Source organism: Anas acuta, chromosome 10, assembly GCF_963932015.1.
Source record: "Anas acuta chromosome 10, bAnaAcu1.1, whole genome shotgun sequence".
NCBI lineage: Eukaryota > Metazoa > Chordata > Aves > Anseriformes > Anatidae > Anas > Anas acuta.
The window spans coordinates 12,666,674-12,687,667 of NC_088988.1; the positions used below are offsets into that span (position 1 = coordinate 12,666,674).

General features: G+C 65.8%; 3 protein-coding genes and 3 non-coding genes across 9 annotated transcripts; 2 read left to right on the top strand and 4 right to left on the bottom strand.

Annotated features, from left to right (window-relative positions):
* The first annotated feature begins 1,482 nt into the window (after positions 1 to 1,482).
* MTSS2 (MTSS I-BAR domain containing 2) lies at positions 1,483 to 11,527 on the top strand. 4 transcript variants are annotated; one of them, XM_068692999.1, is made up of 15 exons: positions 1,483 to 1,901; positions 4,135 to 4,196; positions 4,295 to 4,368; positions 5,038 to 5,122; positions 5,260 to 5,351; positions 5,459 to 5,533; positions 5,650 to 5,658; positions 6,778 to 6,935; positions 7,025 to 7,132; positions 7,218 to 7,315; positions 7,469 to 7,682; positions 8,023 to 8,097; positions 8,219 to 8,395; positions 8,488 to 8,653; positions 9,190 to 11,527. In XM_068692999.1, the coding sequence occupies exons 1-15, from the start codon at positions 1,833 to 1,835 to the stop codon at positions 9,984 to 9,986; spliced, it is 2,259 nt and encodes a 752-aa protein (XP_068549100.1). In that variant the 5' UTR covers positions 1,483 to 1,832; the 3' UTR covers positions 9,987 to 11,527. The 4 variants fall into 4 exon arrangements, with proteins under 4 accessions (XP_068549100.1, XP_068549101.1, XP_068549103.1 ...); XM_068693000.1 differs by having other exon boundaries at positions 7,472 to 7,682; XM_068693002.1 differs by lacking the exon at positions 5,650 to 5,658.
* On the top strand, positions 11,482 to 14,507 carry LOC137861660 (uncharacterized). Its single transcript, XM_068693009.1, has 6 exons — positions 11,482 to 11,922; positions 12,169 to 12,220; positions 12,808 to 12,995; positions 13,072 to 13,230; positions 13,307 to 13,417; positions 14,394 to 14,507. The coding sequence occupies exons 1-6, from the start codon at positions 11,482 to 11,484 to the stop codon at positions 14,505 to 14,507; spliced, it is 1,065 nt and encodes a 354-aa protein (XP_068549110.1).
* IL34 (interleukin 34) lies at positions 14,262 to 20,835 on the bottom strand. Its single transcript, XM_068693008.1, has 7 exons — positions 20,138 to 20,835; positions 18,833 to 18,988; positions 18,616 to 18,719; positions 18,432 to 18,509; positions 17,238 to 17,414; positions 15,903 to 16,035; positions 14,262 to 15,824 (listed from the first exon to the last, which is right to left on the bottom strand). Exons 2-7 carry the CDS (start codon positions 18,894 to 18,896, stop codon positions 15,739 to 15,741), a joined length of 642 nt encoding a protein of 213 aa, XP_068549109.1. The 5' UTR covers positions 18,897 to 18,988; positions 20,138 to 20,835; the 3' UTR covers positions 14,262 to 15,738.
* On the bottom strand, positions 16,313 to 16,383 carry TRNAG-GCC (transfer RNA glycine (anticodon GCC)). The gene has a single exon. It is a non-coding gene; the product is annotated as a tRNA-Gly (tRNA).
* On the bottom strand, positions 16,791 to 16,861 carry TRNAG-GCC (transfer RNA glycine (anticodon GCC)). The gene has a single exon. It is a non-coding gene; the product is annotated as a tRNA-Gly (tRNA).
* Positions 17,119 to 17,189, bottom strand: TRNAG-GCC (transfer RNA glycine (anticodon GCC)). The gene has a single exon. It is a non-coding gene; the product is annotated as a tRNA-Gly (tRNA).
* Positions 20,836 to 20,994: the final 159 nt, after the last annotated feature.

Genomic DNA, 20,994 nt, shown 5'->3' on the forward strand with positions numbered 1-20,994 from the left:
ATCCACACCTGGGGCTCCCCATTTGCATCCTAGACTCCCCAAACACATCCATCCCAAAGAGGAGCCCCAAACCTCCCACCCCTGGCTCTCGCTAGCCCGGAGGACCCCGCTCTGTCCCCGCCACGCTGGCCCCGGGGCTGCTCCCCTCCCCGGCAGGCACAGCGGGGTTTTTCCTCCTGCTCCTCTCCCCGAGAAGGGGAAAAAGCAGCCGAAATTCTTCCAGGCCGTGGTCATGAAACCGCAGCTCGGTGACAGGCATTTTCCTGGCCCCGAGCAGCCGCTGCGCCCCGGCCAGCAGCGCCGAGGGGCCGCCGCGCACCGGGGTTTTGGGGGGGGTGCTGCGTTTTTTGGGGCACGGCTGCGCCCCTGACCCCATCCCGGTGCGTTTCGGGCCCTCACCTGATCCCAGGGAGGGGGCTGGAGGAATGTGGAGGGTTTTTATGGCCCCCGGCCTGTTTACAGCAGAGCTGGGCTCTGGCAGCGGGTTCCCCCCCCCTCCCCGGCAGCCCCGCACCGAGGCTGCTTTGGACGGGATCAAGACATTCCTGGCATTCCCGGGAAAGGGCTTCCCAAAAACCCGCTGCTGGCGGGTTAATTTTAACAGCCAGCCCTGCAGGACGGGCCAGCCGTGCCCCCCCCGGGAGCCCCCCGGCCACCTCTTGGGGCACGGAGGGGACACTGGGGGCCCTGTTCCTGTTCCCCTCTGCTGCCGGACCCAGTGGGATCAGGATTTGGGGTAGAAATCCCAAATGGAGCACGGGGCTCTGAGCTGGTCCTTAGGGGTGGTTGGTGACCAGTGGTGGCCCGAGCAGCGTGGTGACACCGGGACACGGCCACCAGGACACAGCCACCAGGATATTGGGGCCGTTTCCATGGCTGGATAGGGGATATAGGGGCAGCAGCCCCCTCCGTGCCCTGGTGGTGGTCCCAAACCATGCTCAGCCCCCACAGCACCCCTCGGGGTGCAGCTTGGTGCTGTCACCCCCCCAGACCCCCAGGGCAGGGTCTCCCTGTGGGTTTCCCACACCTCCCAACCTCAGGACCCTAAAACCATCCACGGAGCCCCCCGGGGATCCCCGCGGCGCACCCAGGCGTGGGACCCCCGGCTGGGGCAAACCCTTGGGGAGCCCCCCCAGCCCTGAGCATCCCTTGGCTCCCCCTTTTCCCAAAACCACCCCTCACCCCCCAATCCCCAACACCCCCCCAAACCCCTTTCCACCCCCAGAGCCCCCCCCAGATCCCCCCCCACCCCTTGGAGAGGCCACCCCGGGTAGGGGGGGGGGTCCCCAATATCCCCCCCCCACCCCCCAGCGCTGACCTCGCCCCCCACCCCCTTAACCCCAGGCATCCCCGAGGATCCCCTCTCCTCCCCCCAACCCTCTCCAACCCCAAAAAAACCAAACCCCCCCCCATAACCCTCCCCCTTTGGGGGGGGCGGGCGGCGCATGTGCCGCTCCGGAGCCCGCCCCGCTCCGCCCCGCTCCCCGCCGCCGCCCCGGGGGCTCCGCGCTCCGCTCCCCGGCCCCATTCCCGGTCCCATTCCCGGTGCCGGTCCCATTCCCGATCCCATTCCCTGTCCCCTTTCCTCCAAGGGGGGCGGCCGGGCCCCCGCACAGCCCGGGGGGGGGGGCGATGCCCTGCGCGCCCCCCCGCCGCCGCCAGCCCCGGCCCGGCCCCGCCGCCGTCGCAGCCCCCTCCTTTTTTTAACCCCCCCCAAAAAAAAAAAAAAACACCCCTTTTGGCCGCATCCCGATCCCAATCCCGAGCCTGGCCCCCCCCGCGCCCCCCCCCGGCGGCGCCCCCCGCCCCGGGCAGCCGCAGCGCCCGCCGCGATGGAGACGGCGGAGAAGGAGTGCGGAGCCCTCGGGGGGCTCTTCCAAGCCATCATTAACGACATGAAGGTAGGGCCCCCCCCCACCCGATCCCCCCCCCCAGACCCTTATCCCCACCGGGGGGTCCCCGCTCCACCCCGGGGTTGCCACCGGAGCCCCCCCCCCCCTTTCTGATCCCCTCCCCTCCGGACCCCCTTTGGGTCCCCCCTGCTTGGCACCGATTTTGGGGGGGGGACCTTTGTGTGCCCGGGTTTCCCCCTCCCCCGGGAGCAAGGCTGGGTGCCCCCCCCCCCAAAAAAAAAAAAAAAAAAAAAAAGCTTTATTTCTCTATTTTTATTATTAGATTTTTTTTTTGGCTCGATTTAACCAAAATGGGGATTTTTTTTTATTATTATTTTTTTTAGGGGGGGGGGAGGAATTTGTCGCTGCCCGGCCCCAGCGCTGGGGCTGCTGCCCCTGGGCGCTCCGGGGGGGGCACAGAGCTGCCTCCTTCCTCCTCCTCCTCCTCTTCCTCCCGCTCCCTGCTGCAGCCCCGGCCAGACAATGCTGTCATTGCCAAGGCAGGGGAGGGGGGATAAAAAAATAAAAAGCCTCGCCGAGGAGGAGGTTAACCCCTTCGGGGGCCAACCGGGTCCCCACGGGGCTGGGAACGGGGGATTTTTGGGGGGGGAAGCCCCCCCAGTGAGAAAATCCCCATGGCGCACGGGGACGGGTGGCGGGGTGACCCCAAAGCCCCCGGGGGCTGCGGTGCCGGGGGAGGACGGGGAGGCCGAGCTGGCCACGGCCTCCGAAATTCCCGTGCCCCAAAAGGTTGGGGCTGGGTTTGGGGCTCCCCCCGCTTCACCACCCCGATGTCTTTCACCCCCCTCCTGGGCAGCCCCTGCCTCAGTTTCCCCGTTCCCTTGGTGGCCCCGAGCCACCATCCCGGTGCCGGTGGCACCCCCGTGGGGACAGCGCTGGGGAGGGGGCAGGAGCCCCTCACCCTGCTGCTGGGCACCGGCGGGCCAGGCTGGCTCCGTTTCCATGATGGTGACTGGAGGCTAAAAAAAAAATAACCAAAAAAAGGGCAGAAAACCCAAAAAAAATCCTGCTGCAGCTTCGGCTGCGCTCCTGCTGCGCACCGGAGGCCCCCCGGGCGCAGCGTCCCCACCGGTGCCGGTGTCACCACGTGGGTGTCCCGGGGCACCAGCGGGACCAGGGGACACAAACGGTGCTGGCAGTGAGCGCGGTGACGTGCCCGGCACGGCGGGGACCTGCGGCGGTGACACCGGGGCGGAGGGACCCGATTTGGGTGGCTTTGGGGGCTCTCCGGTGGCTTTTTGTCCCCCCCTTTGGTGGCTCGAGGCAGGAGGGCAGCGCAGCCCCGTGGTGGTCTCGGTGCCGGTGGGTTTATCCATGGGGGCTCCCCCGTTGTGCACGGCGTCCCCAGGTGACCTTGGCATGTCCTTGTCCCCGTTGTCCTTGTCCCTGCTGGCCTCATCCGTGTCCTCCTCCCGCCCGGTGCCCCGGAGGGATGGGGACGGTGACACCAGCCCCACGGCTCCGTATGGGGTGGCCGGGGCACGGCGGTGGCCCGGGGACGTGGCTGTGGCCCGATGGATGTCACACACCAAGGGACACCCTGTGACCGTGCCGGAGGGACCCGCGAGGAAAGGGAGCACCCGAGGGCTCCAAACCCGGCTCTGTCCCCGCTCCGCGCAAGCCCTGTCCCCAAATGGGGCAGAAGTGCCACCAGGGCACCGACGGCCACCTCCGGGGACTTCACCAGGCTGGAACTGCCACCGCATGGCCTCGTGGTGACAGCCTCGCAGTGACAGCCTCGCCGGGATGGCCTCGCCGGGATGGCCTCGCTGGGACACACGGCACTGGGACGGTGACACCGGGTTGGCACCAGGACTTGCCTCGCCGAGGTGGCACCGGGATTAACAGCACCGGGACCGTCCCCACCACGATGGTGGCTCCACGATGGCCTCGCACCGGGATCGGCCTCGCTGGGACTGACCTCAAGACACCCCCGGCACTGGGACGGCCTCGCCCTCGGACTGGTTTTACTGGGATGGCACCAGGATGGCCCCCCCCGGCCCCTGCGCCCTGTCCCTGTCCCTTTGCGCCTCACCTCCCGGCCCTGCGATGGGGTCTCCAAAGGACTAGGCTGGAAGGGGGAAATTTTAGGGTGTGGAGGGCAGGGAAAAGGGGTGGTGGGCCACCAGCCCGTCCCCGAGCTGCCCGCGCCCCCCCAAGGGGAGGCTGTGGGGGGGCTGTGCCCGAGGTTTGGGGTCTGACGCCGCCTCCCCCCTTGCAGAGCTCCTACCCCATCTGGGAGGACTTCAACTCCAAGGCCACCAAGCTGCACTCCCAGCTCAGGTGAGCGCTCAACAGGGGGGTGCCGGGGGGGGTGTGGTGCCAGATCCGTCCCCCCCCCAACCCGCGGGGTGACACCGGTGTCCCTGTCCCCCCCCCAGGACCACGGTGCTGGCCGCGGTCGCCTTCCTGGATGCCTTCCAGAAAGTGGCCGACATGGCCACCAACACCCGAGGTAGGACCTGAGGGGGGGGGACACGGGGGGGGGGGGTTTGCTGGCAGGGGGGGGGTCACGGCGACGTGTGTGTCCCCCCCCCCGGGCTGGGGCTGCCCCCGCGCAGGCGCCGCTGGGCTGCCAAGCAGATGGTGCCGGCGGCACCCCGGCCATCTGGAGCTGCTGGCGAGGAGGAGGAGGAGGAAGAGGAGGAGGAGGAGGAGGAGGAGGAGGAGGAGGAGGAGGAGGAGGAGGAGGAGGAAGGCTCCAGATTTGTCTCCCAGCCCCCAGCAGTGGGATTAGGCTCCGGGGGGGCTGCAGGCGCCGGGGTGGAGGTGGCCGGGGGGACGTGGTTTGGGGGGCGGATGGGGAGGAGGGGGCTGTGGGGTGTCCCTGCAGACCCCACTGCGGGACCGGAGCTGGTTTCAGAGGCTTCTCCCAGGGCTTTTTGGGGTGTCCCAAAATCCGGGCAGGGATTTTGGCCGGCGCTGCCCCCCCGTGGCCATCATTAGGCTTCAGAGTGAACGGCGCTCTGCCTGCCCAACGGGGGCGGCCTCTTGGCAACGCCCCCCCAAATATGCCGCTCACGGAGCCCCTCGGGGGCTATCGATGGGCACGGGGGGAGCCCCCAGACCCCGCTGGTTGCCCCCCGGCTCTCAGTGAGCCCCTCTCTGCCCCCCCCATCCCCAGGGGCCACGCGGGACATCGGCTCCGCGCTCACCCGCATGTGCATGCGGCACCGCAGCATCGAGGCCAAGCTCCGGCAGTTCACCAAGTAGGTGCCCCGCTGGCGAGCTGGGAACCCCCCCGGGGATGATTTTTTTTCCCCCCCCCGCCCCATAATCCCCACAGGGGGGGGGTGGTCTCGGCCCCGTTCCCACTTTTTCTCCTCCTTTTGCGCCCCCGCCGCAGCGCCCTGATGGAGAGCCTGATCACCCCCCTGCAGGACAGGATCGAGGACTGGAAGAAAGCTGCCAACCAGCTGGACAAGGACCACGCCAAAGGTATGTGGGGGGGTGTGGGGGGGTGCTTTTTAGGGCCGGGGGGGGCGTGGGCTGCTTTTTGGGGTGCGGGGGGGATGCTGGGTCCCACCCCACCCCTGTGCCCGCAGAGTACAAGCGGGCCCGCCACGAGATCAAGAAGAAGTCCTCGGACACGCTCAAGCTGCAGAAAAAGGCTCGAAAAGGTAGCGGGGGGGTCGCAGCGGGGTGGGGGGGCACGGGGGGGGCCGGCCGGCGTTTCACAGCTCTCTCTCTCTCTGTCTCCTTCCCTCTCCTCCTCCCCTCCGCGTCCTCCCCACAGAGCTGCTGGGTAAGTGAACCGCTGCCCCCCCCCCCACCTCTGCTTCCTTATCTGTGTCCCCCCCCCTTGGGCGAAAGCCAAGGACACCCCCCCTAAAGATGTCACCCCCGTGTCCCCCCCCATTCCCGCCTCACCCCCCCTGGCTCTTCCCTTTTGCTGGGGCTTTGTCTGTCTGTCTGTCTGTCTGTCTGTCCATCCGTGCTCTGCCCTGCTCACCCCCCCCCCCCCATCGCCACCATCCGTGGGGATGGCGATGTCCCCATTTGGGTGGCAGTGTCCCCATTTGGATGGTGATGTCCCCATCTGGACAGCGATGACCCCCTTCGGATGGCCATGTCCCCATCCAGATGACGGTGTCCCCATCCAGTCAGTGATGTCCCCATTTGGATGGCCATGTCCCCATTTGGGTGGCAATGTCCCCATACGGATGGCGATGTCCCCATCCAGCCAGTCATGTCCACATTTGGGTGGCCACATTCCCGCTTGGATGGCCATGTCCCTACCCAGATGGCGATGTCCCCCTTTGGATGACAGCGTCCCCATTTGGGTAGCCATGTCCCCATCCGGACAGCCATGTCCCCATTGGGGTGGCCGTGTCCCCATTGAGCCAGCAATGTCCCCATTTGGATGGCCGTGTCCCCCTTTGGGTGGTGATGTCCCCATCCAGCCAGTGATGTCCCCATTTGGGTGTCCACATCCCCGTTTGGATGGCCATGTCCCCATTTGGGTGGCAGTGTCCCCATCCAGATGGCCATGTCCCCATCCGTCCAGCAGTGTCCCCATTTGGGTGTCCATGTCCCCCTTTGGATGGTGATGTCCCGATTTGGGTGGCCACGTACCCATTTGGGTGGCCATGTCCCCATCCAGATGGCCATGTCCCCATTTGGGTGGTGATGTCCCCATTTGGGTGACCACGTCCCCATCCAGATGGCCATGTCCCCATCCATCCAGCAGTGTCCCCATTTGGGTGTCCATGTCCCCCTTTGGATGGTGATGTCCCCATTTGGGTGGCCACGTCCCCATCCATCCGCACCCCTCGGCGGCTCACCCTCCCCAGGGGATGGGTCAGGGCCCCCAGCCCGTGACACAGCCATGCTTCATGTCCCCCCCCCGGTGTCCCCCCGGCAGGGAAGGGGGACCTGCAGCCCCAGCTGGACACGGCGCTGCAGGACGTCAACGACATGTACCTGCTGCTGGAGGAGACGGAGAAGCAGGCGGTGCGCCGGGCGCTCATCGAGGAGCGGGGCCGCTTCTGCACCTTCATCGCCTTCCTGCAGCCCGTGGTGGTGAGCCTTTGGGGACGGCGGGGGGGGTTATTTTGGGGGTCCACTACCACCGTCAGGTGCTGATGGCCCCCTCCCCTCGCCCGGCACAGAACGGGGAGCTCACCATGCTGGGGGAGATCACCCACCTGCAGGGCATCATCGACGACCTGGCCGTGCTCACCGCCGAGCCCCACAAGCTGCCCCCCGCCAGCGAGCAGGTCAGCGGGGAGGGGGGGACACGGGATGGGATGGGGGGGGGAGAAACGCTGCCCTGGGGGGGCTCCAACACATTCCTTGCCACAGGTGATCAAGGACCTGAAGGGCTCTGACTACAGCTGGTCCTACCAGACCCCCCCGTCCTCGCCCAGCAGCTCCAGCTCCCGCAAATCCAGCATGTGCAGGTGCGGCCTTCCCCCTACGGGGTCCCCAACTGGTGCCCAGTAACGCCGAGGGACTGGTCCCAGAACCCCAACCCCCAAGGGGGTGCCAAGCCTTGTTCTCAAGCTCTCTTCTCCTTCCTCTGCCCTCCTCGCCCCCCGGCGCGCCCCCCCCAGCAGTGTCAGCAGTGCCAAGGGTGGGCTCCCGTGGCCCGGGGGGGCTCAGACGTGCTCGCCCTCCTCCACCTACCGCTACCGCAGCCTGGCGCAGCCGGCCAGCGCGGGGACCCGGCTCTCCAGCGTCTCCTCGCACGACTCCGGCTTCATCTCGCAGCAGGAGGCCGCCTACTCCAAGCCGCCCTCCCCGATGCCCTCGGACATCACCAGCCAGGTACGGGGAGAGGCGGAGGAGGGGGAGAGGGGGGAAATGGAGCTCCCCAGCCTCGGTTTTCCCGTCTGTAAAATGGGCGCAATCCCCCGGTGCACGCTTGGGAGGCGAACGTGGGGGATGCTGTGCCCCCTCCCCGTGTCCCAATCACCCCAAGCTTTTGGGGAGCCGCTTGGTACAGCCCCCAGATAAATGCTTTCCCCATCCTGGGTGCCGAGGATGCCCCAGGGCCCTCTGGACCTCCCGGGGTGGGAGCGGGTGCGGTGGGCACGGCACCGGCTCACCGGGTGCGCTCTCTGCCTCCCCTGCGCTCGCTGCTGCTCCTGGACCCGGGGCACGGCAGAAGTCCTCCAGCTCGGCGTCCTCGGAGGCCTCGGAGACGTGCCAGTCGGTCAGCGAGTGCAGCTCGCCCACCTCGGTGAGTCCTCGCTCCCCCACGGCCCCCAGGGTGAAGCCTTCACCACCCTCCTCCTCCTCCTCTTCGCCTCCATCCCGCGGTGCCCGAGCCCCGTGCCCACCCCGTGCCTCGGTGCTTGCAGGATTGGTCCAAGGCCAGCCCCTACGACCAGCCCGCCGTCAGCACCCTGCAGCGGCGCAAGGACCGCGTGGAGCACCTGCGGGAGGCCGAGGTGGGCTCAGCCACCGGCGCCTACCCGGGCATGGGCGCCGAGGACGCCCCCAGACCCCGAATGTCGCCGGCCACCATCGCCGCCAAGGTACCAGGGGGGTGAGCGCGGCGGTGCTGGGCTCTTGGGGTGGTTTTGGGGGGCTCCTTGGGGGGGCTGACGGAGCTGCCTCGCCCCCGCAGCACGGCGAGGAGGTGTCCCCCGCCGCCAGCGACCTGGCCATGGTGTTGACACGGGGGCTGAGCCTGGAGCACCAGAAGAGCAGCCGGGACTCGCTGCAGTACTCCAGCGGCTACAGCACGCAGACCACCACCCCGTCCTGCTCCGAGGACACCATCCCCTCCCAAGGTACCCGTGGGGGGTGGAGGGCGCCTTGTAGCACCCCCGGGCTTTGGGGAGGGGGCACCGAGGCTGGGTTTGCACCCCTGGTGTTGCGTGAGAGGCGCTGGGCTGGCGGCAGGGTGGAGCAGGAGGCGCTGCCTTCCCCACCCCGCGTGGGCACCGAGGTCCCACCCGGTTGCGTCGCTCCCGTTGCTTCGCTCTTGTTTCGCAAGAGGGCACGAGCCTGGCCCCGATTCCTTGGGCCCTGCACCAACACGGGGTGGGGAGGAGCAGGGGCACCTCCTTGGAGCTGGTGGATTTGGGGCTGGGGGTGGGAAGGGCGCATGGAGGTGCTCGCACCCATCGGTGCGCACGGTGCCGCGGCACATGCTGGGAGCGCAAAGCAAGGGGACCCTTTGGGTGTTTTTTGGGGCCAAGTTGGCCACCAAAGTTAGAGCTGATGGCACCGGTGGTGGCCGTTGTGCCACGAAGCGTCGCGTTGGTGGCTCGGCACATGGAGGTGCCCGGGGGGCCGCCCGTGACCCCCGGCTCGGTCCCCGCAGGCTCCGACTATGACTGCTACTCGGTGAACGGCGACGTGGAGTGCGAGCCCCAGAGCGACTTCGACAAGTCCTCCACCATCCCGCGCAACAGCAACATCGCCCAGAACTACCGGCGCATGATCCAGACCAAGCGCCCCGCCTCCACCGCCGGGCTGCCCAGCGGCACCAGCCTGCCGGCCGGCACCACGCCAGGGGTGGCCACCATCCGCCGCACGCCCTCCACCAAGCCCTCGGTGCGCCGCACGCTCTCCAACGCCGGCCCCATCCCCATCCGCCCGCCCATCGTCCCCGTCAAGACCCCCACGGTGCCCGACTCGCCCGCCTACGCCGGCCCCACGCGGGTGGGCAGCGAGGAGTGCGTGTTCTACGCCGAGGACGCCTCGCCCGGCCCCGTGGATTTTGCCAAAGCCTCGCCCAAACGCTTGAGCCTCCCCAACACGGCGTGGGGCGGCGGCGGCGGCGGCAGCGCGGCCGAGATCCCCGTCTACCCCAGCGCGGTGACGCCGCGTGGCACCGGCGCCGCCGAGGAGGAGGAGGATGAGGAGGAGGATGAGGAGGACCGGCAGCTGGCCGCCAACCGGCACAGCCTGGTGGAGAAGATCGGCGAGCTGGTGGCCGGCGCCCGCGCCCTGGGCGAGGGGCAGTTCCCCTTCCCCACCGCGCTGGAGGAGACCCCCGCGCCGCCCCCCGCGCCCGCCATGGACCCCCCGGCCGAAGACATGCTGGTGGCCATCCGGCGCGGCGTGCGCCTGCGCAGGACCGTCACCAACGACAGGTCGGCCCCGCGGATATCGTGATGGTGCCCGCGGGGACGCGGCGGCAGCGGCGGCACACGGCGGGGAGCGTGGGGATGGGAGCCCCAAAAGGGGGCGCGGGGACCCCCGGCCGCAGCAGGGCACGGCGCCCCCTCCCCTTCCCCCAGCCCCGTCCTCACCACGCCGGTCACCGCCTGCGTTGGGCCCTTCCCCGCCTCGTTTTTCTTCCCTTCCTCACGTTTTTGGGTTCCTTTCGTTAATTCCGTAGTGCGCTCCCGTCTCGCGCCCATGTCTTGCGCTCTCCTGTTCCTGCTCCATCTCCCCGCCCGTCTCCCTCCCCATCTCCCCACGTTGCCCTCCATCTCCCTTTCTCCCTCCCCATGTCTCCCTCCATCTCCTCTCCATCTCCCATCTCTTTCCATCTCTCCATCTCCCCATCTTTTTCCCCATCTCTCCCTCCGTCTCCCTTCCCATTTTCCCCTCTCCCCCTCCATCTCTCCCCCTCCATCTCCCCCTCCATCTTCCTCCCCATCTCCCCCTCCATCTCTCCATCTCTCAATTTCTCTCCATCTCCCCTCCTCCCTCTCTATCTCCCCATGTCCCCCTCCATCTCCCTTTCCATCTCCCCATCTCCCTCCCCATCTCTCCCTCCATCTCCCTCTCCATCTCCCATCTCTTTCCATCTCTCCATCTCCCCATCTCCCCCTCCATCTCTCCATCTCTCTCCATTTCTCTCCATCTCCCCTCCTCCCTATCTCCCCATCTCCCCCTCCATCTCCCCATCTCCTCCTCCATCTCCCTTCCCATCTCCCCATCTCCTTCCCCATCTCTCCCTCCATCTCCCTCCCCACCTCCTTCTCCATCTCCCCATCTGCCTTCCAATCTCCCCCTCCATCTCCCTCCCCATCTCCCCCTTCCTCAGCCCATTCTGCTCCCTTCTCCCTCCTCTTCCTCTCCCAACTTCTCCCTCCCCCTGCCCTTCCTCCTCCTCTCCCTTTCACCCTTTACCCCCCAGTCCCTCCCCAGCGCAGGACCCATCCGTCCCCCTCCCCATCCCTCGGGGGGCGACGCCAGCCCCAGGGCAGTGCAGCCCGGCCCCAGCCCCCCCTGTACATAGCTCGCCCCCGCCTAGGAGTAACCTCGTAGCCACCGCCCGGCCCCGGTCCCCCCCCGTCGTGACCCCCACGCGCTGATGACAAGTGACAAACGTCCGGGGTTGGGGGTGGGGGGGGGGGGGAAGAGTCCTTCTCATTTTGTACAGAGAGCAAAAATTCCTTGGAAAAGAGAAAAAAAAAATTGTCTTTCGACTGAAGTAACTTTTCTGGTGCTGTTGTTAACCCGCTCCTTTACTTTCTTTTTTTTTAATTTATTTCCTCCGCTTCCCCCCGCCCCCTCGGCCACGTTTCTTTCTTTTCTCCCTTTTTTTTTTTAATTTTTAATTTTATTTTATTTTATTTTTTTTTTGGTGGTAACGTCCCCTCTCCCCCACCCCCCACCCCGAGCCCTTGATTTAAATAGTCACTGCTACGAGTAACGAATGCACTGTGAAGATTCCAGTATTAATAAAGGTTGTACTGTAATTAGCCCCGTCTGCGCCTCCGTTGGAACCGGGGGGGGCCCTGTCTCCCCCCAAAAAAAATTTTGGGGTGCTGTGGGGACCCTCCCCACGTGGGGTGACGCTGCTGCTCCCTCCCCACCCTTCCCAGGGCGTCCCCGGCACCACCCCGACAATTACGGGGCCGTTTCCCAAGGGTTTGGGGGCGGACGCGTGGTGGTGACACCGGCGCCGTGGGGCAGCCGTGGGGCAGCTGTGGGGCAGCTGTGGGGCAGGAGGGAGGCAATGGAGGGTCCCGGAGCCCAGCACGTGCTGGTGACTGGCTGTGACGGTGGCGTGGGGCTGGGGCTGGTCAAACGTTTCCTGGAGCTGCCGAGCCCACCACGGCGCCTCTTCGCCGCCTGCACCGACCCCGACGGGAAGGTGGGGACACCAGGGGGGGGTCACCGTGACGGGGGGTGGGAGGGATGGAGGAGGTGGTGGGGATGGTGGTGGTGGTGGTGGTGGAGGTGGTGGTGGTCTTGAGGAGGTGGGGATGGTTTTGGAGAACATGGTGGGGTTTTTGGTGGTGGGGTGGGAGTTGTAGGGCACAGCAGCAGGCACTACCTGCCCCACACCTTCCTCCGTGGGGCTCCTGGTGCCACCCCCTCAGCCCCGTTCCTCCCTCAGGCCCTCAATGAGCTGGCTCTGGGCACCCCCAACCTCGTGGTCCTGCCCCTCGGTAGGTGCCAGCACCCCAAAGCCCTGTCCCCAAAATCCTGTCCCCCACAACCGGGGCTGCTCAGTGTCTCGGAGGTGATTTGGGGCAACCCCCAGGGCCACCAGCGTGTCCCTGGGGGTGTCCTTGTGGAATTGTCCCTATGAGTGTCCCTATGGGTTTCCCTAAGGGTGTCCTTGTGGTGTTGTCCTCACGGGTGTCCCTTGGGTGTCCCCATCAGTATCCTTATGGAATTGTCCCTATGGGTTTCCCTATGGGTGTCCTTGTGGTGTTGATCCCCTGTGGGTGTCCCCATGGGTGTCCCTTGGGTGTCCCCACGAGTGTCCTTATGGAATTGTCCCTATGGATTCCCCAGGGGTGTCCTTGTGGTGTTGCCCTCACGGGTGTCCCCATGGGTGTCCCTGTAGGTATCCCTATGGGTGTCCTTGTGGTGTTGACCCCCTGTGGGTGTCCCATGGAGTTGTCCCCATGACATCCCCATGGACGTCCCCATGGGTGTCCTTGTGGAATTGCCCCTATGGCTCCCCCGTGGCTTCCCCGTTGGTGTCCCCATGAGGTCCCTGTGGTGTCCCCACACTGTCCCCTCTCAGACGTGACAGACGCGGGCAGTATCGGGGCAGCGGTGGGCCGGGTGCGGGATGAGCTGCGCGGGGCCGGCCTCAGCCTCCTGATCAACACGGCGGGCACACGGCGCCACAGCACGCTGCAGGCCGAGACGGCCGAAAACATGGCCCTGCTCTACGCCACCAACACCATCGGGCCCCTGCAGGTCACGCAGGTAGGGCTCAGTGGGACCACCCCACCCCAAAATTATAGGGTGGAGGCCTGGGGGTGACTGCGTGCCCTCCTCCAAGGCCTTCCTGCCCCTGCTGCAGGAGGCGGCGCAGGCCGGGCGTGGGCAGGAGCTGAGCTGCAGCCGCGCGGCCGTGGTCAACGTCTCCAGCGCCATGGGCTCCATCGGGGTGGCGGCGGCCTGGGGGGACGCTCAGGACGTCTCCTACCGCTGCAGCAAGGTACGGGCCCGGTTGGGGTGTGGGGTGACCCCAATATTCCCCCCATAGGGTCTCACCCCCCCCGCTGTCCCCGCAGGCGGCGCTCAACATGCTGACCAAGTGCCAGGCGCTGCAGTACGGCCACAGCGGGATCCTCTGCATCGCCATCGACCCCGGGGACGTGGAGGCAGCGCCGGGGAGCCAGGAGGTGAGGGGTGGGGGCGGCGTGCCCCACAGGCACAGAGACACAGGGGGGCCAGGCCCCATAGATGTGGTGCCCCCATGGACAGAGCACCCCATGGGTAGCATAGCCCATGGGTATCGCACCCCATGGATATCACACCCCATGGGGATCATATCCCATAGATATCACACCCCATGGATGTCGCACCCCATAGATATCGCACCCCATGGATATCACACCCCATGGGGATCATATCCCATGGGTATCACACCCCATGGATATCATACCCCATGGATATCGCACCCCATAGATATCGCACCCCATAGATATCGCACCCCATGGATATCACACCCCATGGATATCTCACCCCATGGATGTCGCACCCCATGGATATTGTGTCCCATGGATATCGCACCCCATAGATATCGCACCCCATGGATATCATGTCCCATAGACTTAACAACCCATAGCTCTCATACCCCACAGCCACAGTGCCCCACAGATATCACACCCCACAGACACAGCCCCCATGAACATCTCACCCCACAGCCCCCACCCGTGTCCCAAAGGCTCCGCGCCACCGCAGCACGGGGACGGTCCCGGGTTCTCCCTTGCACCGCTCGTTATTTCCCCATTTCTCACATTATTTCCCCATTTCTCACATTATTTCCTCATTTCCTGTATTATTTTCCCATTTCCTGCATTACTTTCCCGTCTCCATCAGGGGCTGTGTGTCGGCAGAGGGCACCCCAGCCCCGTGCTCCACCAGCCCCTCAAGCAGCCGTGGGGGCATCGCCACCCCAAACTGGGGTCATCCCACCCCAAAAGAAGGCTGGAGAGGCCGGGAGCCTCTCCCTGGCCCTATAGCCTCATGGAAACATTTTATTGCACCCAAAAATGGATTTTTTTCCAAAAAAAAAAAAAAAAAGAGACGCCGAGCTTCAGGCCCCCTTCTGGGTGAGCACGGGGGGGCTCAGCGCCGCTGTCCTTGTCCCCACAGAGCCCGGTGACGATGGAGGAGAGCACCCAGGGCGTCCTGCGTGTCCTCGCCGGCCTCTCGGCCTCCAGCAACGGCACCTTCTGGGACTGGCGGGGGCAGAGCCTGCCCTGGTGAGGAGGCGACCCCCCCAGGCTCCCCGGGGCTGGAGAGCAATAAATGGCCACGGCCACAATGGGACCGTGCCGTAAGGAGGTCCTGTGCCACCCGGCCCCATAGCTGGAAGGGCTGGGAGCTGGGGGGGAAGGTTTATGGGGTGGGAGGTTTATGGGGTGGGAGGTCTATGGGGTGGGAGGTCTATGGGGTGGGAGGTCTATGGGGTGGGAGTTTATGGGTTGGGAGATCTATGGGGTGGGAGGTTTATGGGGTGGGAGGTCTATGGGGTGGGAGATCTATGGGGTGGGAGGTTTATGGGGTGGGAGGTCTATGGGGTGGGAGGTCTATGGGGTGGGAGGTCTATGGGGTGGGAGGTTTATGGGGTGGGAGATCTATGGGGTGGGAGGTCTATGGGGTGGGAGGTCTATGGGGTGGGAGTTTATGGGGCAGGACATCCATAAGGAGGGATGTCCATTGGGTGGTAGGTAGGGCCATAGGGTAGGGTGTCTATGGGGAGGGACATCTATGGGGTGGGAGGTCCGTAAGGGAGGGATGGGGGAGGACGTCAATGGGGAGGGATGGCAATGGGGGGGGAGTTTATGGAGGGGACATCTGTGGAGCAGGATGGCTATGGGGTGGGAGGCCCATGGGGAGGGAGTGCCATAGGGTGGGATGTCTATGGGGCAGGAGGTCCATAGGGTGGGATGTCTATGGGGAGGGGCATCTATAGTGTAGGATGGCTATGGGGAGGGATGTCTATGGGGTGGGAGGTCCCTGGGGCGCGATGTCCATGGGGCAGCTCCGGTGTCCCCCCAAATTCCCCCCCCAAAAGGCAGAGGAGCGGCGGCTCCGCCCTTCGGCCTCGCCCCCCCACCCCCCAAATCGGTGCTGGGCGCCGCCAAGTGGTTAACGGAGACCGGGACGGGAGGAAAATGTTAAAAAAACGGGGGAATTTTTTTAAAGAGCTAAAAGAAATTTTAAAATAAAAGTGCGAACTAAGGAAAGTGGAAAATAAAAATAAAGAAAAAGGAAAATAAAAGAAAATAAAAGAAAAAAAGAAAATAAAAGAAAATAAAGAAAAAAAAAGAAAAGAAAAGAAAGAAAAGAAAATAAAAAAGAAGAAAATAAAAAGAAGAAAATAATAAAAAAATAAAGAAGGAATAAAAAATAAAAATTATAAAAGAAAAAAAAAATCAGACTATAAAAATAAAAAAGAACACGAAATGCCCGAAGAGCCCCCCCGGCGCGCCCTTCACCCTCCTCCTCCTCCTCCTCCTCCTCCTCCTCCTCCTCCTCTGCTCCCCTCCTCGCCGCCGCTCTCCGTGGCTCCCCACTGACCTGGGCAGAGGGTCTGGGGGTCAGCGAGGGGGGGCAGCACCCAGGACCCCCCCCCCAGACCCCCTTTTCCCCACTCACAGGGAGCCTGGAAGAGCATCCGCAGCACCCGCAGGCAGTTGTCCAGCAGCGCCTTGGGGCGCACGGCCTTGGGGCGCCGCTCGCCGCTGTGCAGCCGCTGCACCAGCTCGGCCACCGCCGCCGTCACCTCACTCTGGGGGGACACGGAAAGGTTTTGGGGTGAAAAGGGGTCTGGGGGAGGCGGGGAGGGGGCTGAATCAGTTGGGAGTCCTGTGGTGGGGAAGGGCAGGAGGCCGTCAGTAGGCTTCAGAGTTAACGCCGTGGATATATGGGATAGCAAAGCTGGAGCTGTCCCCATGGGGCGCCCCATGGGGCTGCATGTCTGCAGTTGTGGGGTGCGGGGGAGCAGCAATGGGCTCCTGGGGTCTCCCCACCCAGGAATATAGGAGGCAAAAATTTTGGGGAATTTCTGCATTGGCCGGGAATCGAACCCGGGCCTCCCGCGTGGCAGGCGAGAATTCTACCACTGAACCACCAATGCCAGATGTGGGGCACCCCACGGGGCTCGCCCACGGCCCTGCCCCACATGTGGGGTCTGCCCATCCCCATTCCCCCCCCCTAAATTGGGCACCCCACAGCACCGGGACACGGCTGGGGCAGCACCGCCTGCCCCACATGGCACAGCCCCGGGGGGGCACCACGGCCCTATAAAAAGCTGACCCCCCCCACACAGTGCTGGGTGTGGGGCACCCCAAAATGGGGACAGGGACACCCCCCCCAGATGCCACCTGGCTGGGGACTGTGGTGGTGCCACCCTGAGGGGGCGCAGACCCACAGCTGTGGGGTGCAGGGGGAGGTGGTGGTTAAAGGGGGGGGGAATCCCACAGGGATCAGCACTGGGGTGGCCCCACTAGGGAATTGGGGGGGCAAAAAATTTGGGGTAACCTCTGCATTGGCCGGGAATCGAACCCGGGCCTCCCGCGTGGCAGGCGAGAATTCTACCACTGAACCACCAATGCCAGATGTGGGGCACCCCATAGCGCCCACCCCTTTGTTCCCAGGGCAGGGGGGCAGCAATGGGGCAGGGGGGGCAGCAGTGGGGCAGGGGGGGCAGAGCCAGTGCTCACCTCCCACCCCACATCCCCCCACCACCAGCAGCAGCGCCCCATCCCCAGCAATGGGGCAGGAGGGCGGGGAGGCCATCAGTAGGCTTCAGAGTTAACACCGCACCGACCCCAAAAAAAACAACAAAAAAAAGCAAAAAAAGGGGAATTTTTGCATTGGCCGGGAATCGAACCCGGGCCTCCCGCGTGGCAGGCGAGAATTCTCCCACTGAACCACCAATGCCAGATGTGGGGCCCTCCCCCCGCCCTCCCCGACCCGTCCCCTCCCCACCTGCCGGTAGTGCCCGTAGTGCTCGGTGCCCAGCGCGTCCAGCAGCCGGCCCAGGCCGCGGGTGTAGGGCCATGACGGGTGCTGCTCCGGGAGCACCTGGTGCAGCCGCCGCACGGCCTGGGCGCTGACGTGGAACCAGAGGTAGCGCAGAGAGGCCTCCGAGGCCGCCCCCGCGCGCTGCGGGGTGGGGGGAGGGCAGGGGGGTGAGGCAGAGGCCTCCCCGACACCAAAGCACCAAAATACCAAACACCAAACCTCCAAACCCCAACTACCAAACCCCAAAACACCAACCCCTAAACCATCAAAACCCCAAACCCCAACCCCAACTACCAAACCCCAACCACCAAGCCCCAAAACACCAAACCCCGAAGCCCAACCACCAACCCCCAAACCCCAAACACCAATCCCAAACCACCAACCCCAAACCACCAAACCCCAAAGCCCAACCACCAAACCCCAAACCCCAGCCCCCAAACCATCAAAACCACAAAAAACAGCAAACCCCCAACCACTGAACCCCAACCCACCAACCCCAAAACACCAACCCACCAACCCCAGAAGAACCAAACCCCAACCACCAACCCCAAAACCCAACCCACCAAACCCCAACCACTGACCCCAAAACCTCAACCACCAAACCCCAAAACACCAAACCCCTAAACCCCAACCATCAAACCCAATACCCCAACCACCAACCCCCAAACCATCAAAACCACAAAAACCACCAAACCCCAACCACTGAACCCCAACCCACCAACCCCAAAAGAAACAAACCCCAAACCACCAACCCCAAAACCCCAACCACCAAGCCCAAAACACCAAACCCCAAAACATCAAGCCCCAAAACACCAAACCCCAACTACCAACCCCAACTACCAACCCCAAAATCCCAAACCACCAAATCCCAACCACTGACCCCAAAACCCCAACCACCAACCCCAATACCCCAACCACCAACCCCAAACCTCCAACCCCCAACCCACCAAACCCCAAAACCCCAAACCCCAAAACCCCAACCCCCAACCCACCAACCCCAAAAGACCCCAAACCCCAAAACCCCAACCCCCAACCCACCAACCCCAAAAGACCCCAAACCCCAAAACCCCAACCCCCAACCCACCAACCCCAAAACCCCAACCACCAACCCACCAACCCCAAAAGACCCAACCCCAAAACCCCAACCCCCATCCTCACCAGCCGGGTGATGTTGGCCGGCCTCAGCACCTCCTCGTACTGCACCCGCAGCGTGTACCCGATGGGGAAGTAGTGCTTCTACCGGGGGGCGCAACGGGGAAAAGAGCACAACGGGGCTGGCGGGGAGGAGGCCGGGGGGTCTCTGGGCCCCCCCCCAAAAACAGAGGCTGCCCCCCCAGGGTACCGTGTACTGCAGGCGCTTCTCGTAGCCCAGCTGGTCCCGCAGGAGCCGCGCCAGCTCGCACTCGCCCAGCGCGGCGGCCTCCAGCCTCAGCACGGCCAGGACACCTGCGGGCACCGCGTCAGCCTCCCCCCGGCACGGTGACACCCCCAGGGGACACCCCGTGGGGACACCCCGTGGGGACACCCCGTGGGGACACCCCGGTGATGCCCATACTCACACAGCATGGCCGCGTAGCCCTGGTGCATGGTGACGGCGGGCGCGGGCGGTGGCACAGCCTGCATGGCCCGCGGGGGACAGGGGACAGGGGACAGGGGATACAGGGGACAGGGGGACAGGGGACGGCGCTCGGTGGTGGCCCCCCGACGGCTGCCACCTGCCATGGGGGTGGTGGGGTCAGGCTCGCTGTGTCCCCGTGCAATGTCCCCCCTGCTGTGTCCCCACACGGTGGCCCTGTGCCCACGTGTCCCCATGTGGGGACTGCGCCGTGTCCCCACGCAGTGTCCCTGCCAGGTCCCCACGTGGAGCCCAGGCCGTGCTCCCTCGGGGTGTCCCCGTGCCCTATTCCCACGCCGTGTCCTGACATGATGGCCCCATGCCCTGTCCCCGGAGTGTGTCCCCTTTCTGTGCCCCCATGCGCTGTCCCCACGCCCTGTCCCCACACGGTGACCCCATGCCCGTCCCCACATGGGGTCCCCAAGCCCTGCCACTGTGCCCTGTCCCCATGTAGCATCCCCATGCCCTGTCCCCATGAAGTGTCCCCATGCCATGCACCCACACAATGTCCCCATGTCCTGTCCCCACACCCCTGTGTGGTGTCCCCATGCCCCATCCCCATGCCGTACCCCCAAAAGTGTCCCCATGCCCTGACCCCACACGGTGTCCCCACACCATACCCCCACATGGTGTCCCCAGTCCTTATCACAGTGCCATGTCCCCACATGGTGTCCCCATGCTCCATCCCCACGCAGTGTCCCCACACGCTGTCCCCATGCCGTGCCCCCATGCGGTGTCCCCATGCCCTGTTCCCACGCCGTATCCCCACACGGTGTCCCCACACATCCCCCTGCCCTGTCCCCACACCTTGTCCCCATGCCATACCCCTACAAAGTGTCCCCATGCCCTGACCCCACACAGTGCCCCCACGCGATGTCCCCATGCCCCGTCCCCACACGGTGTCCCCACACCATACCCCGACACGATGTCCCTGTGCCCCGGATCCCCACGTGGTGTCCCCACTCCCTGTCCCCGTGCCCTGTCCCCACACTTTGTCCCCATGCCCTAACCCCACGCGCTGTCCCCACGCCCTGACCCCACAGGATGTCCCCACGCCCCGTTCCCACGCCCTGTCCCCGAGCCCTGACCCCACGCAGTCCCCCCCCATGTCCCCACGCGGTGTCCCCCCCACACCCCCATATCCCCAAATACCCCTCTCCCCCCCCCAAACCCCACGCGAGCCCCCCTCCTACCCCCCCGGTGCCCCCCGGTGCCCCCCTGATGCCCCCCGGTGCGCCCCGGTGCCCACCTGGCGCTGCCGGTGCCGGTCCCGGTGCCGGTCCCTGTCCCTGTCCCTGTCCCGGTGCCGGTCCCGGTCCCCGTCCCGGTCCCTCCCGGTGGCGGCGGGGCCGTGCCGGGCTCCCCGGGAGGCGGTCGGGGGGGCGGCGGCGGGGCCGGCAGCGGGCGGGGCCGGCACCGGGACCGGCACCGGGCACCGGGCACCGTGCGCGGGGGGCGCACGGAACCCCCGGAGCCCGGCACCCCCTTCCCCGCCTCCCCGGAGCCCCTGGGGGTGCCCAAAAACCGAGAGGAGCCGGGCCGGACCCCCCCCCCGATCCCCTAAATCCGGTAACGGGAGGGATCGGGGCGATGGGGGGGACCGGCACAGATCCCCCCCGGTTCTCCCGGAGCCCCCCCCCCGGCGCTGGGAGCGGGGCGGCGCTGCCGGAGCCGCCGGGATTCCCCTGGCACCGAGTCAGGGCGGCGGCTGCTGCCGGGAGCTGCCCCCCCCGGCCCGGCCCCGCTTCCCCGAGCAGCCCGGGGGGGGCACCGGGTCCTTGGGACCCCCGTGGGGGCACCCCGGGGGCGGTTCCCCCCTCGGCACGGTGCTGGGAGACCGCCGGGGAAAGGGACCCCCAAGTGGGGGCTCGGTGGGGGGGTCCCAAACCGAGGCTGGAGCCCGCAGCCCCCCCCGGGGTGAAGCACGGAGCCCTCCCTGCCCCAAAAGTGGGGTGCTGGGGAAGGGGGGGCCCTTATGGGGTGCTGGAGCCCAAGGGTGCAGCCCCCGCCCCCCCCCTGTAAGATGGAGGCGCGGGGAGGAGGCAGGGGAGGGTGCAAAGGGAAGGGGGCAAAGGGCAGGGTGACGAGGTGAGGATGAGGCTGGTA